This window comes from Falco biarmicus, chromosome 13 (genome assembly GCF_023638135.1).
Source record: "Falco biarmicus isolate bFalBia1 chromosome 13, bFalBia1.pri, whole genome shotgun sequence".
Classification (NCBI taxonomy): Eukaryota; Metazoa; Chordata; class Aves; order Falconiformes; family Falconidae; genus Falco; species Falco biarmicus.
In genome coordinates, this window is record NC_079300.1 from 27,372,950 (window position 1) to 27,389,761 (window position 16,812).

At 38.9% G+C, this 16,812-nt stretch overlaps 1 protein-coding gene and 1 long non-coding RNA gene across 12 annotated transcripts in view; one reads left to right on the plus strand and one right to left on the minus strand.

Moving 5' to 3' along the window:
• Nucleotides 1–16,812, plus strand: part of ARMC8 (armadillo repeat containing 8) — an 86,811-nt gene that overhangs the window by 48,553 nt on the left and 21,446 nt on the right. For 5 of the 7 annotated variants that reach the window (XR_008825122.1, XM_056358170.1, XM_056358168.1 and 2 more), the window contains 7 exons: nucleotides 2,949–3,024; nucleotides 3,110–3,200; nucleotides 6,781–6,841; nucleotides 11,275–11,475; nucleotides 14,035–14,130; nucleotides 15,515–15,597; nucleotides 15,875–15,956. Coding sequence is in view for 6 of the 7 variants with exons in the window: in XM_056358170.1 (XP_056214145.1) it covers nucleotides 2,949–3,024; nucleotides 3,110–3,200; nucleotides 6,781–6,841; nucleotides 11,275–11,475; nucleotides 14,035–14,130; nucleotides 15,515–15,597; nucleotides 15,875–15,956 (690 nt within the window). In the remaining variant the exon portion in view is untranslated. The remainder of the gene's footprint in view (nucleotides 1–2,948; nucleotides 3,025–3,109; nucleotides 3,201–6,780; nucleotides 6,842–11,274; nucleotides 11,476–14,034; nucleotides 14,131–15,514; nucleotides 15,598–15,874; nucleotides 15,957–16,812) is intronic. The other 2 variants (XM_056358171.1, XM_056358172.1) reach the window with 1 other exon arrangement.
• LOC130157988 (uncharacterized) lies at nucleotides 6,848–15,922 on the minus strand. 5 transcript variants are annotated; one of them, XR_008825124.1, is made up of 4 exons: nucleotides 15,783–15,922; nucleotides 13,558–13,714; nucleotides 11,883–11,998; nucleotides 11,525–11,738 (listed from the first exon to the last, which is right to left on the minus strand). It is a non-coding gene; the product is annotated as an uncharacterized LOC130157988 (long non-coding RNA). The 5 variants fall into 5 exon arrangements; XR_008825127.1 differs by having other exon boundaries at nucleotides 11,883–13,033; XR_008825126.1 differs by lacking the exon at nucleotides 11,525–11,738 and adding an exon at nucleotides 6,848–9,249 and having other exon boundaries at nucleotides 11,883–13,714.

The following is a 16,812-nucleotide window of genomic DNA, read 5'->3' on the forward strand; positions in this document are numbered from 1 at the left end:
ACCTGGACATGGAAGGTGTGGAGGCCACCAGCTACCTGTGTTTTGTGCCCACTGAATTTCTGGAGTCTCAGCTCCATTCTCTGTTATGTTTTGGAAGTCTGTCCTGGACGATCTGGAAGTACCGACTCTGGAGAAAAGCATCATGTGTACCTGTAGTGTGGTGACAAGGAGGGTCAGCTAGCTCTTTTCATTCTAAGGCCAAAAGCTCAGATCCTGAGCACAACCTTAGGAGTCTGCTGCAGATTACTTAATAAAATGTTGGAGTGTATAAAATGCTTTCTGAGGCCCATCTGTCTGGTGGGGTTTTTGAGGGTTAACGGATGTCTGCAATGCAAATAAATGAGATCTGTCTGAAGCCAATCCTATCATCTCTTAAGCAGTTGAACTTTCATGGACTTTCTTACAAACATATCAATTTATGCACCACTGCCCTGCTCATCAAATATGAATGTAGTCATGCTGAAAATAAGAAACACTTCCAAAGTATCCAAACTTATCTTGAGTTTTTTATTACAATATCTAATACAAAATACCTAATGTGTTATCATGCCATTTTTATTTTATTGAAAGTAGGTTATTTGCTGGTTGGTTGAGACTGGATGAGATAATGGTGCTTGTCTATTTTGATCTCCTACCTAATGCAGAACATCTTGATTAAGTACCTTTCAGCAGGAAAACCAGTCTTTAAAAGAAAATTTCAAGTGAAGGGGAGCTTGGTGCTCTGTTCCAGGGGCTTGTTAAATCTCATGTCCTTTTTGTTTGGTTTTGGGTTTTTTTTTTATAAATTCAGTAGGAAGTATGTGGTCTTGAGTGTTTTGTTAATGAGACTGATAAACTTCTGGGTTTTTTGTCTTTCTGTACTAAATAGTTTTTGCTATGATCAGGCAACATTTTGATAATTCTCCCATTAGCTGAACGTTTTTAACCCTGTATCGTAAGGTGGATTTTCCAAGCTATGTTTGGATTGGAACCTTTTCTAATGGCTCTGAATCTTTCCTAATTTTTTTCAAAGACTTGCTTTAAAATAAATAAATCAGAGCAAGGTGAAGGGTTCAAGTTGCTTTTCCATCAACAAGATATGTCTAGTGTTGCATTAAAATATATATACATTTAGTCCTATCTTACTGGAGAGATGTATAAAGTATTCTCTATTTCCTCCTTTGCTAGCTTGGGCAGACCTTTACATTCCAGGTACTGCACTGCCCTTCATACAATTTCCTCTGTTAATATTCCTGGGATTAACAGCTTCATCGTGCTCTTAGCTGCTTTCTTAGTGCCCTGTGGTAATTAGACCTTCTCAGACTTATAATGTAACTGATAGTTTTTGTAGAATACGTGCCATCTCATTCTTGTACTTCTCTATCTGGTTTCTTAATATTCAGCTGGATAAGAACTTAACAGGAAAAGCCAAGTGTATCTTTCCCATGTGTTACATCATTCCAATGTGTGTCTTCACTGTGGGCGACATGTCTAACACCAAGGGACTACGCTTGTACAGCAGCATGGCAGATAATGGTTTCAAGGCCATATTTACATACTTTTCCAAGTGCTTGTGTTCCCTGTTTTTTGTGTATCTACTGAACTAATTGCCTGAGGTAGACATTACTAGTAAAGAAAATAGTAATCATAATAATTTTAATATCATAATTAATAGAACAATATTATATAAAATTATTAACCTCCAGCTAGATTTCAGTTGTTGTCACTAGAACTTTTACTGCCCCCTGTCTTTGACTTCCTTCTGGCAGGGATACAGCTCTTGAGCTGTGGGTTCGACTTTTTTCAGTGCTTTTTTGATACATAATCTCTGCTTCCTGCCGCTTTGAAGCGTACACTGTATTCATTAGATTGTCTGAAAAGTAACAGAAGTGTTTTCAAACAAGGCTTTTGTTCTGAAGCCAGGTAGCCTGTCTGTTCCTCCTAAGACTTTGCTACTGTTGATGAGATCATACCGTGGCTGTGATTGGATGTTGTAAAATTAACGCACAAAAGTGTTACCGACTTTGCTGTTGTTGTTTACCTTTAGACTTCTGTGTTTCTAAGACTTTTTGTTGAGGAGGGTGGGATGGTTCTAAACCTAACTTGCAGTAAGTGCTTTCTGCAGTGATGGGATTCTTGAGGTCAAAATCTTGTTCACTTAGCTTTGTTTTCACACTAAGAATGTGGTAACAGAAACATGGAAAGAGGTGGATACAGTTTAAATATATGTAGCTATAGAAAGTGAAGGCTAATATCTGAGATTCTCCGTCTGGAAGGGTGATGGTGGGTGGTCTTCCCTGTGTCAAAAAAGAAGTTACAAGGACTTCATCATAGCCTAGTGTGACTGGGCAGGCATGAAACATTGTTCGATTAAACCGAAACATGGGTTTGGACTGGAGGAGGAAGAATCCAGCTTGAAGTTTATGAAACATTTTTGTACAGGTGATACCTGAGGCTGTGTCTTGGCAATAAAACTTATGGTATATATTTGTCTTAAGATTAGTTCAGAATCACTTCAACTGGATGAAACTCTTCAAACATTTTATTAAATTTCTACTTCAGAAGCCTTTAAAGGTAAATCTCAACATGTATTTCTCATTCTTTTACATACTTAGGAGTGCTGGAAAGAAAAAGTCCTATTGTTATGATACTTCCATTCTTTTGTTGCTGTTTGCACATTTGTGAGGCATCACAAATAAGACCAGTATTTCTGATTGTCTAGTTACCCAAGCTTTATCCTTGCTTGTCTTTTTCACAAATAGTTTACAACATAAAAGGATAATTCCCACAGGGAGATCACAGGTGTTAAGGTGTGAGTTAGATGGTTCCATCTGCCTTTTATTCATCATCTGTATTTCTTTTCCATTACACAGAATTATTTTTCTACAAGCCTATACAGCAGTATAGACCAATTTTGCTTTTAAGTTAGTATTACATTTGTACTTCATATACGTTATGTTTTTACACAGGTTCGAATGCAAGCATTGAAATGCTTCTCAGTTCTAGCCTTTGAAAACCCACAGGTATCAATGACTCTTGTAAATGGTAAGTATAGTGCTGTGGTTGCTTATTTGACACTCTTTGACTGGCTGAATTAAAATTACTTGGAGTTCTCTTTCATTGCTTGCAGTGTCGGTCGATGGAGAATTGTTACCACAGATTTTTGTGAAGATGTTACAAAGGGACAAGCCAATTGAAATGCAGCTCACATCAGCCAAATGGTAATTTTTGTCAGGAATTAGAATGAAATAGCATGCAATTTAATACTTACTTTTTAACTGTTCCCTTTTTGCTTGTTGCAAAGTAATATGTGGGCTAAAATCTTAGGAATAATTATAGATATTATTTGCATTACCTAAATCCTTGAAAAAGTGATTCTCACCTAATAATCTTTATAGCATAACCTTCACTCTTTGCTGTACATAAATGGGAAAAAACGTTCCTGGGCAGCAGTTTTGTCAGGAATATGTATTCAGACATACGGATTTTCGTAAGCTGGAGTGGGATTTTCACAAGTAGCTTGGATTTTATTAAGAGTTTTACTTTGAATAGGCTGTGGTCAATCGTATGTCCTTACAGAGTACAATACTGAAATATCATCGTGTAGTACAAGGTAATGTCCTTGCTGCACCGCTGTTCAGAGGGCTCACTCAGGTGACTGGCGTGTGGTGAGATCTGTGTGCGCTAAAATGACAGAGCAGAGCTAATCCCTCTTCCCAACTGTTTTAATTAAAATAGATTATTCTTTAAGCTTCATGTGCTCATACAGCAGAATGACTGTTAGTAATTAATTTTATAGTTCAAATCAAACTTTCCCTTCTGGTGTGGGCACACTTCTGTGTGTTCATGTCTTTCTACCCTTTGATAAAATGTGATCAAGTTCCATAATAGCGACACCAGGGTTATACTTAGTTCATAAGCTGGGAATTGATTCCCTTTAAGACACTTTTCCTTTTGTTGTGTTGATAAGAACAGAATAAATTACTTCAGGGGGTTAAAGAGATAAAATTACCCGTTGCTATAAACTACTAAAATTATATGTAACTCAAGAGCTTGGCCACTGATGTATTGTTTGATTAATCTTTTAGGTTTTGATGGCTTATTTTTGACCTGGATCAGTGGGTTCTCTGATTCAGTTCACCAATTTCACTGACGCTTGTCTCAGTGCAAGGTCTTGAGGTTCTGGGTGAGGAACAAGTGGGGTAGGTGGGATGGTCTCTTTTGTAATGTTGCCAGGTTATGATGACTTAACCCATTCATGAAAGCAATTATAAAGATATTTATTGTGTGGGGGTTGTTTTAAGTAATCCCACTCCACCTGGGAGGTCTGTCTGGGGACCTCCTATGCTTCCTTCCAACCACAGTTGGTCTATGCAGTCTGGTTTTACTGGTTTGTTAGGTGGCTTAGTGAAGAAGGCAAGTTAAATTAACTGCAATGCAGCAGTCTCAGTTCTGATTGATGTCTTTTTGAGGATTCAGAGAATACCTACAGAATTAAGTATTAATTATTTTTTTTAAAAAAAAATTATCTCAAGATATAAGGCATGATAAGTCACGAAGGCAGGTTGGAGTTAAAAAGAATTATTCTGGCTCTGGACTGTGTCCTTATTTTGGGATGAATGCTCCCAGGACTATTGGTGTTCTTTACTGATCTCCTTCAAATTGGAAGGAGTTGTGTAGACAATCCCATCGTTTGCAGTTGCTTTGCCGTACTTTGGCTCAAGTGGACCTTTGAAAGCATGGAAGAAAATGATGTGGTGAAAAGCGAAAGAGAAAATTGCAGGAAAATTGAAGACAAACCAGTATCTTGAGTTTAAGATTGGGTTTCTAATTAGTCCATGGGCAGTCATCCTTCTTAGTAGGACAGTCAAGGCCTCAGTTTCATGACAGTCCTGGGGTCTTGCAAAGACTTACTGGCTTTTCTTCTATAAATCCATTCCCTACTTGATTCCTTTCAAGTCAGACTTTCTCTGTTTTCTGTTTTTCTAATGAGAGTAGTAGGTGAAATTCTCAGGTACCTTTTCTTCCCTGCTTCTAAAGTACATTTCACTCCTGCCTTTCCAGCTTTGGTCAATTAATCTGCAGTTCCTCTCTGATTTGTTAATAGAGTCCATGGAATGCACATGTAGAAGGGGGTTTTTAGGCATTTGTGAAGCCTTTTGTTAAAGGCATACAAAGCTATCTTACGAAGTTTCCTTTGTTTTTCAACAATTGAAATAGACCTGGAAGGCTCAAGTTTATACCTCTTGATGGAAATGGAGTAAAGATCCTTCAGTTGAGCAGTAGTGTTGGCACAGAGGGAAGAGCAGTAAGCCTCTTGGGAGAGTGATTTGCAGCTACAAGTGGAGCAGTAACCTTTTCTACTAAAATTACCAGAATTGCTTCCAGCTAAGCCAAGCCAATTTTACCTGAAGTAAAAATACTTTTAACTTTTTTCACGTTTGAAATAGAGCTACTTTCTGGCAAATAGGGTCTAGCTTGACTAAACGGCAACTGCAAGATGGGTGCTTTTCTCCTGATTGTTCAGGTGTGAAAATGAGTATTTCCTGCTGTCAGCTGCAAGGCTTTTGGGCAGTAAAAGTTTATAAAATGATCTCTATGCTAACAGTCAAGTCTTATCTTTTATCTTCCGAGAAATAATACATTGAAAGACTTCTGATTATGGGATTTTTAGCTGTGTCTGTCGCCGGTAGGTTTGGAACAGGATCAGTGATCTCGCCTTCTAAGAGGTGAAAGAACTCTCTTTAGGCACTTGGAAAGAGCTCAGGAATACAGTAAAACACACTATGGTTACAGCATGTTAGCATATTACTGCTTCTTAGCTGAGCAATTATAATTAACCTTATATATGCTTTTAACCTGCCCAATTGAGAGTTGAACTGTGTTAGTTTGAAGTCACCTTCACTGAAATTCAGTTACTTTTTTAACCTCAGCTGTGGCATGATAAAAGCCAGTTACAGTGGCTTAGTTCAAAAGCTACTTGAATGTTTCTGCACTGAATGCAGAGAAGTTATCCTCCAGCTTCATTCCACTTCCCTGTAGCAGAGAAGAGAAAAACTATAAACCGTGTAAAGGTAAACCACTTTTGCATTGCTGGTAGCTTGAAGCACGTGTACAGGTAAATTAACAAAGCAACTTATGCATTTGTCTGATGTGTGTCAACACTGTAGCTTGAGACCTTGGAGTTGTCATATCCACTAAGTTGTTGTCTAATAAAGAACAAATGCTGGTTTGCTTCAGTGTCAGACACTTAACTGACTTTATCATTAGCAAGGATGCCTTTATTCTAGCAGAGTGTTAAGGTATGCCTGTGGACAAGCATCACAATGATACTGCATCTCCTAGGCTAATGCAAAGCTTGAATGGTTTCTGACTGAGCTGTCAGACTACCAACCCTGCATTAATTCTCTCCTGACTGTTTTAAGTGCTTGCCCCTGCTGTGTGCAGCAAAGGACAGGTCTATGTATATTGGCTCCTTTATCTTAATTTGTTTGTTTGTGGGGGTTTTGTAGGTAAAAAAGGTTTGTGGATCAATCGGGTTTGATGATTAGACCTTTTTTGACTGGTGTGTAGTGTATGTATTGATCAGTGCTTCAGCAGGATGTCTGGTACTAGAAACGTGCTTAAAAGTACGCCTGTAGTAGTTCGTTCGTGTGCCCAAGTCCACTAAGTACAAATGTATTTGAACCAATGGTAGAACAAAGGGCAGTACACTTCATTAGTACATTTGGTGGTTTTACAGTGTCTTAAGTGCATAAACCCCAGTGATAGGTGAATGTATGTTTTATTATGTTGTTACAGCCTTACTTCCATGTGCAGAGCTGGAGCAATACGAACAGATGATTCTTGCATCGTTCTTAAGGTGAGCTGGTTAAACAGTTTTCTGTTTACAATGTTTTTCTCATCTAGGGCTATCCTGGTTTTGTGTGTCTTGTATAAATAAGAAGTAGCACAAAAATCTGTTACATTGAAGATTTCAAAGCACCGAGTTCTCCTGATGTTGTTATTTAAAAAAATAGTACCCTAGTTTCCCTTTGTGTCTTCAAGCATTTATGGTGACATGGCTTTTTGAAGAAGTTTTAAATAGTCATGCTGAAAGGGACACACATCCATTTGAGGTTTGTAATCGTTTCAGTAACCATTTGTAAGTAACACAGAAACAATATTACTGCCTTGGTTTCTGTATGTGAACAAGGTACTGGTTTGTCTTCTGACAGCTTATTTGACAAGGCTGTAGTCAGAATACTTGCACATCTATTCATGGAGTCTGTTATGAGCAGATGATTTCTCAGGTTTCACTGGTTTTTTGTGTCTGCTTCATACTTTGGCTGGGGATATTTGTTATATACAAGAAACAAAAACTCATGTTGAAATACTGATTTTTATACTACATGTGACTTATTAAGGAAATTCAGTAAAGGAAATTTCATTAAATGCCGTAGGAATGTAATCTCTTAATAGTCATACTTCAGTCAAAAGAAAAAAAAAAGGCTGTTGATGAGCAAGCATATCAGCCAGAGATCAGAGAATACTAACACTGCTTGTTTCTCCATGAGATATTGAAGTATTACTGTAGTACTGCAATAAGGAAACATGTTCATTTTCTTTGATAATTACTGTAGCAGTCTGGCAGACTCCTAAGCTTTTAGCGTGTTTTTAGCATCCTTTGTTCCAGAGAATAACACATAATTCAGACTTAAGGAAATACAGTTTAAATGCCTGAAAAAATATTTTTCCCCCCTGTGTGCCCCTGTACTAAGATGGAGGAGACCACATGTGCTCTTGGAATGAGTCTTAGCAAGTGAAGGGTCTCATCAGCAAAGCAGTCATTGTCAAGGTTTGGTGGTGTATGGTTTCAGACCCAGTAATGTTTTTTAATAACAAAGTTGGTTATCTTTGGCCGTGAAGGCCCCGCTACGGTATTCAGATCCTCTTGTGAACAGACAACTAGTACGTATGTGCCTGACCATAGATTGTGCTGCAGATAGCTCCAGTGTACTGCTTGAAGCAGCAGGTGCTCACCATCAAAGGCTACTGATCGGTGCCTTCTGACTGTGGTCTGGTGCGAAGATGACTCCTGCAAGCTTACATTTTAAACCAGAAAACTATCACCAGAGGCTCAAGAGCTGGCCCTTAGTCCTGCTCTTCAGTAACGCTGGGGAAAGAGTAGGTTATGTGTAAGATACTTCAATAAGAAAGCATATTAATTCCTTTCAATATCCATGGCAGCAGAGTCTGGCGTATCTACAGCTCTTGTTACTGGGATGTTGGTATTCATCATTCCAGTTAATGACAGATTAAAAAATCCATATGTGGGCCAAGACAAAGGCCCATCCCTCCTGTCTTTTGACACAAGGAAGTCCAAAATGCAATTCATTCCAGTGTTGATAGTGGCATCTGTTCTGCGCAGGTATCTGGTCTTACAGCCAGAGGAAGCCAAGCTGTGTTCTCCCTCGTTCTCCTACTTACCTTTTTTCCAAATCAACACTCCACTTGCCTGATTTCTCTTCTTTTTCCTTACAACACCTGCAGACTGAGGGCTACAATTCGATGCTCCTAAGCTATCTTGCTCCTGCAAACCTCATTCTTCTCTTGAAAATGTCTTCCCCTGAGAAATCCTCCACTGTCTGCTTAACCGTGGGCTATGTCCTGGTCAGGACATGTGGGATCCGGAACTGTTCTGCTCTGGGGGGAGGAAACAGGGGGCTGCTGCCGTAGCTAGAGGTGGGTTATTGCTGGGAGCTGCCTGCTAACTGCCGGCGTGGAGCTACGCCTGCCCTGCCATGTGGGCTGAATGGATTGCTGCCGTCCTTTCAGGCTATTATGAGCTGATTTGCTTGCCAGTCCACAGCGACAGGAGCACTTTCTTTTTCTTGGGAGCTGCTTCTCAACACAAGTAAACTTTTTAAGTTGTGGACTAAGATTTGTTGTAATGCTTGAGAGCAGATTAAAGAGTGAGGAGAGAAGGAAGGCACAGAACCTTGCCGCCTTGTTCAAACAGTGCAGGGTAATTTCTTTTCTTCTGGGGTCACTCCAGGAGCCCACAGTTTCAAGATAACACACTGTCTCAGTCTGTGGTAGATCCAGTCACAAGTTGTTTGACCTCTGGTGAACTAAAACAAAGCGATGCCCCCTTTAGTTTTCAGAAATTATTGAAGAGAGCTTTGACCCTTTGCTATCAAACTTTCTTTATTTAGAGGACTGTCAGGGATATGTTTTTCAAAATGGTTTTGATTTATTTTCATTGTCCAGTTGGAGTTGTGGGTTGGCCTGTAACGTGTGAAAAAATAAAATGAGTTAGGGTGGGGAGAAGGCAGGGGAGGCTGATAAATAATGGATTTGATTGGAAGGGAAATTATTTTTTTGGAATCCTAATAACCAAAGTGACTGTTTGTCTGTGTAGCCCTGATGATATCCCAGAAATACCATGTGAATTAAGTACTCAACCTTTATTGTCCATTTTCAGACTTTTATCTGCTGGCCAGAAAAGATCAGGTGTGCTTTGTGGCTCTTCGTCTTACACCTCTAGTACAGTCCCCTACTCCTCTGCATTAATTACCTTGTACTGACTTGTAGGTGTGATGAAACAGTTAAAATGTGTCCTGTGGAATTCTTGATTTTGTTTAATTTTAAACAGGTGGGATTGCTAAAAGTTGAGAAGTGTGAGATTTCTGTTTCTTGGGTGCTTGCAGCCAGTGATTTAACAATGTCTAGCCCTTGGATGCCAAGAAATAGCTAATTTCAGGATATTTGACCTTGGAAAGAATTGGGAAGTACAGTATGTTTGTGACTTAGACATGGAATTCTACTTCCTTCTTACTCAACCTGAATGTTAATTTTTTGAGAGTTTATGTTCAGCTTTCATGATTTTATTTATGCTACCTTCAGTTTTTAATATACCTTATGCCAGCTTGGTAATTGAAACTGATGATGTTTAATCATCATGGTGCAGTTCTAAATTCTGCAGATGAAAAAGTATAGTAATAATTAAACACCTGAAGGCTTTTAAAGCAAACTTTGAACAAACTTCAAGATATCCTAGAAATCTCACTTTTGGAACGAGGTAGTTTGAGGGCTGCTTAATTTCACCAACCCTGAGCAACTGTCTTCTCTTTTAAAGAGTTCTGGCGAACTTCCTAAGGAAGCAGAAGGTTCTTGGGTGTGTCTGTGCTATTAGAACCAGTTTTCATCTGTTAAGGCTGAAGGTCTTATCTGATGTCTTAAGTGACAGATCACAGAGAGGAGGTGCTTTGGCTCACTGGATTAGGTGCAAGATTCACAACCCAAGTGGTAATCGTTGTGGTAGCATCTGTTTTTTTAATGTGGGCAAGTCCTGTAACTCTGCTTCCTTACCTGTAGAATGGAGATAAGTTATTATCTATTTAATAATTTGAACAGTCAATGGATAAATGTTATTGCAGGTCCCCAAAAACATAACTCTGAGAAACATTTTCTACTAGTGTAATTCTGCTGAAGTTGCTGCAGTTACACAAGCGAAACCCTTGATGTTCTTCCCCATCCATTTTCATATTTCTGTTTGGTGAGGCTTGAGTGAACAGAGTCCCAACCACTGGAGAACTGGTCTTTCCAGAGTTAAGTGCTTTTCACTGAGCTTCAGGTAAAGAAAGATTTGATTGTTTTTTATATTTAAAGTAGAGAAGGTATGACAAAAATGTTGCCCTGTGAGTGGAACCAAGTTAGAGAGTATGTCAGGGTAAGGCAGGATGGACCTGGATTCCAAGTGGACTTAATCTCTAGTTGATCAAATGTACTACTTAGGAGTAATTCTTCCTTCCCTGCTACTCCTAGGAGCAGCATGGGTCAAGGAAGCCCTGAGAATATTTTTGACTGCATTGTCTGTAGTCAATCCTAGATTGCAGAAGGGCAGGAGAGGTCAAGTACTTCGTGATGGAATTGGGTACTTCAGGTTCTTGTGTAGTAAGAATAAACCTGGGGATTTGGGGTTGGGTTTTTTTAGCTTCTGTGAAGCTTTGACCACAGTTACTTCTAAACGTTGCATAATTTTGACTGCATGAGAAGTTGGTTGAAATTAGCCTACTGTATACTTAGTAATGCCTGAACAATTTTTCTGTGTGTAGTCCTTAAAACCACTAAAAACCCTTTTTTTTTTTTCTGAAGGTATGGCACTAAAGAACATTATTAAAGTTTGCTCTAGGATAGCTGGGGTTTTTTTCTTTCTTTTTTTTTTTTTTTTGTGAGCTTCCTTATGAACATAGGTGCACTAAACCATGGTGGTTGTTGGTTTTTTTTTGTTGTTTTTTTTTAACTTTTCAGACTCTGCCATGTTTGGTTCGAATGTGTAGTAAGGAAAGACTGCTGGAGGAGCGAGTAGAAGGAGCAGAAACACTGGCCTATTTGATTGAAACAGATGTGGAGCTCCAGAGAATTGCCAGCATTACCGACCACCTCATTGTCATGCTTGCTGACTACTTCAAGTATCCCAGCTCAGTGAGTGCAATCACTGATATCAAGAGGGTACGTTTCCTTACCCAGTTCTGAAGCTTTGAAAAATGTGCAAAAAGAATGGGCTCAGGATATTTTTTTATTCTATTTAAAGTTTCTGTTTGGGTTCTTCAATAGAAAGGTGACCACAGAGGTCCAATAGGACTTGATTTTTGCTGCATGTAGTCCCCAAATCTTTGCTTGCTCACTGCTTTTTCTGGAGTCTTTATTATTCAAACTGAAATTGTTGTGGTTATCTGGACTCCCCAGCCTGTAGGAAGGATGCTGCCATTCTTCTAAGTCAAAGGCAGAGAGATGGGTTATGGGTAGTTTATTATAGCTTAACCATACGGGTTTCATTACATTTTACAGCGAAAGCAATCAAGTATCAGGCTGAGACATCTGTCACGTTTCTCCTTTGCAGAGTTTAAAAGGCTTACCTGCAGGAACCAGTACATTTCAGCTTTATAAAAGAATAACAGTCTATGTGATGAGAGATCAGCTTAAATTCTTGTGTCAGGCTTGTGAAAAATGTTAAGTTCAGAGATGGTCTGTTCTGTTAAAGCAGAAAAATATGTGGATGTCCTGTAGCATTGCATAATATGAGTTATCTGCACTTGCAAATGGTTTAATAGACAGAGACCAGATAGACCAGATATACCTTGGAGACTTAGTTTCATAGGTGTTGTACTAGGAGTTCTCACATGTGAACTTTTTTTACAGATTTGCATACACTTTCCAAAGCACTGCACTAGTGGATAAATCAACTTCAGAAGCCAGATTGTTTTTGATATTCTGCACAGGGAAATACCCATTGCCTATTCCCACCCCCTCATTACTGAGTCTGATTTCTAGAAAGTACCCCTGAAAAATGGATTACGGAGCCTTGGTTTTTCTCTGAAACTAGCCCAAGAAGTAGACTCATTTCTCATCTTACTTTTAAAGAATGGGATTGATTCCGCATATAGAGTTGCCTTGAATTCTATGTAAATATACAAATTATATATAAAAAAATATTAGTTGCAGTATAGAATTAAATAAGCAGAAGGAAGCTTAGCAGCCAATTGGGGAGTAATGGAATTTGGCTGTAGCATCAGGAATATGATTAGGTTCCAAATGTGAGTGGGGCAATTATAAATATTATGACATTGCTGTGAGTGTTCAGAAAGTCTGTAAAAACAGTCAGCTGGGAAACCAGGGTGCTTACTTTGTAAAGAATGATTTGAATTACACCCTGTAAGGTAAAAGCTACATGAGGATTCTGTCAGAGTACTTGTCTGTTTTAAATATTTTTAACAATAATATAGTACATTCTGCTCTGATATAGAGGCACCAGAGAGAATTACTCGTACAGCTTAATTTTTGACAGTTCTTTTATTTCAGTGCTTTGCTGTCTGATACTAGCATTTTTCTGTCATTTTGTCTAGAATTTAAATATTGCATATTTTTGTGGAACCCTTTGGTACAGAATCATAGAATTATTCTCACTGGACCAAATGTAACGAGGTCCGAAAGTCTTAATTTTCTGTTCAAAGCAGGGTCAATGCTGAGCTTTGTTGTGCAAGGCTTTGTCCAGTTGACTCTTGAAAACCTGCTAAGAATGGAGATTAAACAACCTCTCTGAGCAATCTCTTCTGAAGTTTGACTGCTCTAGTAGTGAATTTTTATCTTTCTTATATCCAGTAAGAACCTCTCCTGTTTCAATTTGACTATTGTTTTTCCTTCTCTTGCTGTGCACCTCCATAAAGAGTCTGGTTCCATGTTCTCCTTGCAGGTGTTGAAGGGCTGCTCTTAGGTCTCTGCTCAGCCTTCTCTTCTCTTCTCTTGGCTGAACAAGCCAGGGTGCACCCCATCTGCTCCTCCAGGTCTGCTCTCCTGAAGTCGAGGCTCTGTACTCTGCTTCTTCCCTTTCTCACCCTTCTCAGGAACTTGAACACCACGATTTTATGATCCCTATAGCTGGTGCTCCCATTAATTACCATAACCCCAGGCAGTTTTTCCTGATTTGTGAGCAGCCTATCCAGTAGTGCACCACCCTAATTCACCCCTCTAGCACTGGTGTTAAGAAGTTACCTTCCAGGAACCTCCTAGACAGCTTGCACCCTCCTGTGTTACCTTCACAGCAGAAGTTGGAAGCGAACATCCACTTTAAGATAGAGGTCCTGTGATTTAGGAGACTGGCTTTGGTTCCTGCTTTTGCTTCCATGCTCTTGATAAAACTTCCTTTGATGCTCTCCCAATTCTTTTACTTCTGCTGGCTTGTTCCTGTATTCTGTTGGGTAAATAGGAATAGTTTTTGCCTGAATATGATCTGGATGGAGTTGTAACTTAATACAAGTGGTTTGGCCTCAGATTGTTTAAGTTGCCTTGTCTGTAACTCAGCAGGGAGATTAACCATATTCTTAAGTTCAATTGTGTTCAGTTGGTAAATGTGGACGTGAGCTAATAGAACAGCAGTTCATTTGAGTTTCTGGCTGCCCTTGGTGTGGTAGGCAAAACCCCAGTAGATAAGCACTAGTTTGCAACAAATAAGAATATCACACCTGTAATTTTTTAGTGTCAAAATTTGGTATCTGTGCTTTATTTAAATAGCTTGACCATGATCTGAAGCATGCCCATGAACTGCGCCAGGCTGCTTTCAAGCTCTATGCTTCCCTGGGAGCAAATGATGAAGATATCCGAAAAAAGGTGAGCCAGTGAAAAACGCTAGTGATCCGGCAAAGGCATAGCTGAAAGTTTTTCATTGTGGTGTAAATAGGTTGAAATGAGAAGGCTGTATTTCTGTTACATTAATATAAACTTTTGGATTGCACTTTCTTTGCATGGGATTTTAACAAAAAATAATGTCTTGCCATAACAAGATATAAGAGTAATGTTTATTTATGTAAACATCTTCAGAGTGATGAACTACCTTCTCACAATAAATTGTCTTTCAACATCATGCAGTCCTTGCTACTCATAAGGAATATCGTGGCATACAAGTAATTTATGAAACTTGTGTTCTGAGGGACAGAATAAACCTCTGTTGTCAGGTATCCTATTATAAAACAAATGTTTGTTTGTTTTTAAAAATAAAACTGGAAAGTCTAATCACATTGGGAAACAAAAGTCAAAATTTGTTCCACGATTCTGAAGTGACCAAGGGGGCTTGCACTATCATAACAGAGCAGTGGGCGTGAAGGAGAACAAACTCTTTCCGAACATCACAGGAAAGAGACTGGATAATTGGAGCGCTGGTATAGTTAAAAATTAATGTGTGGGAAGTCGAGGGAAATTAAACAATGAATGATTAAAAGCAGCATTTTTTTAAAATTAATCATGGAGTTACTACATGAAACATGGCAAGTACAGGAAGCAGGAGAATTTTCTCAGTTTATTTGCTGGTTAAAGGGGGGAAAACAGAAGGAAGAAAGATATGGACAGGAAGGAGGCAGGAAAAATGTTGAAAACATAACTAGCAGGAAGATTTATCAGCGGGGAACCAATCAGGATCTCCAGAAGTCAAACCTATCAACTTCTCTTTTGTTGCAAAGATGAACTTAGTTACTAGTAAGGATCCTTATTTTTCATATCCAAGCATTGTTTTTAATAAGTGGTGGGTGTGTACTTGTCAAAGTTGATTTAATATACAAGTGCCATCTTTCATCTTGGTATTAACTCCTTTTTATCCTAGTCTTAAGTGCTTGTGCTGGCCATGTCTAAATATGGCAGATAGCACTTCAACATGTCTCTAATCTGTAGTTTATATATATTGTGTGCACTCACACATGTTCTCTTTTGTTTTAATATGACATCAAGGGTAATTCATATTATATATATAAAATCCAAAACAACCTCTTCTTCCTTGATGATTAATAAAATAATTTTGAAAGCAGTAGTGGAGCATAGAATATAGATTATTTTTTTCCTAAACGGTATTGCAGGTACACACTACTTCCCACTTCATCTGGGAAGAGAATGTGTCTTGCTGTTTTTAGCTAGTTCTTACATGCAATATTTAAAATCTTGCAGACAAAACCAAACTCATAAATGCTCCTATTATTCATATAACATTAATTCTTCTTTGCTCCAGATCATTGAGACTGAAAATATGATGGACCGTATTGTTAATGGCTTGTCTGAATCTGGTATCAAGGTGCGATTAGCTGCAGTCAGGTAGGAAGCTTTTCTGATTCATACAAATACTTTTGTCTTGTCAAAGTCTGATGCTGCACTTACTAGAATTTCTGCTCATTTTTCAAAAGCTAATCTGAAGTAATTTCTACTGTTGGAAAATTTATTGGGGGAGATTTATCCTGGACTAGTACAATATTTTCATTTTGCAATTTACAGTCTAATACCAAAATCGAAGCTGAATCTTTGTGTAGAAGCAATGTATATATTACATTAGTGTATGGTATGTTTCACAATGAAGCTTTCTTTTCCATTACAGATGTTTGCACAGTTTGTCCCGTTCTGTACAGCAGCTCAGGACGAGTTTTCAGGATCATGCTGTATGGAAACCTTTAATGAAGGTAAGTAAAGAAAAGTCAAGTCTCAGCTACTGAAGTGTTCTGTGCCATTAACAGGATGTGGTGTCTGTTCAATTTGCATGTCTTTCTGTAGAATCACAATAGAAATTACCTAGATGTGGCGACGCAAGTCGAGATGGGCTCAAAACCACTATATCTACGTGGCTGGATTCAGACAAAATGGCCAAAATGGCGTTTATGATTTTTACATATTGCTCTATATATCTTAGATAGTACTTGTGTCAGACCCTGATAGGCTTTCTGTCGTCGTCTCCTTGCTTGCTATTTGCTGTTGCTGTAGGTGCCCGTATGCTGCGATTCTAAGTTCCGTTTTTTCACATCCTGTTTACATTTGACATTTTTGTGGCTGTCTTAAAGGTACATGACTAAGTCTTTAAAGTCAACTAACTTGTCTGCAGACCCTTACAATTCCCCCTGTTTGTTTTTGAACAACTAGTACCAGGTTTGCTGTGCGCTGCAGGGCCCTTTGCAAACACGACAGCAAACAAGGCAATAACAAACAAACAATCCTGCCAATTGAGTGAATTGATGCCAAAACCCCCAACATTTTCTCGGATTTTGATAACGTGTTGCTGCAATGGGGCACCTAAATCCATGCAGCGCATGCCATCAAAATCCTCACAGCCATGTCCCTGAGTCAACAACAAAAAGTCAGTAGTTGCTCTGTTTTGTAAAACCGCATGATGTACTCGTGGCAAATCATCCGCTAACAATCCCAAAAGGCTAGAGGTTTGACTCTCATTCTAAACTACCTAACAAACAAGGTGATTCAACTCTTCTAATGCTTTCCCTGCTGCTGCTCCGGCTAAGAGAAGAGCTGCTGCAATACGTTCCCATC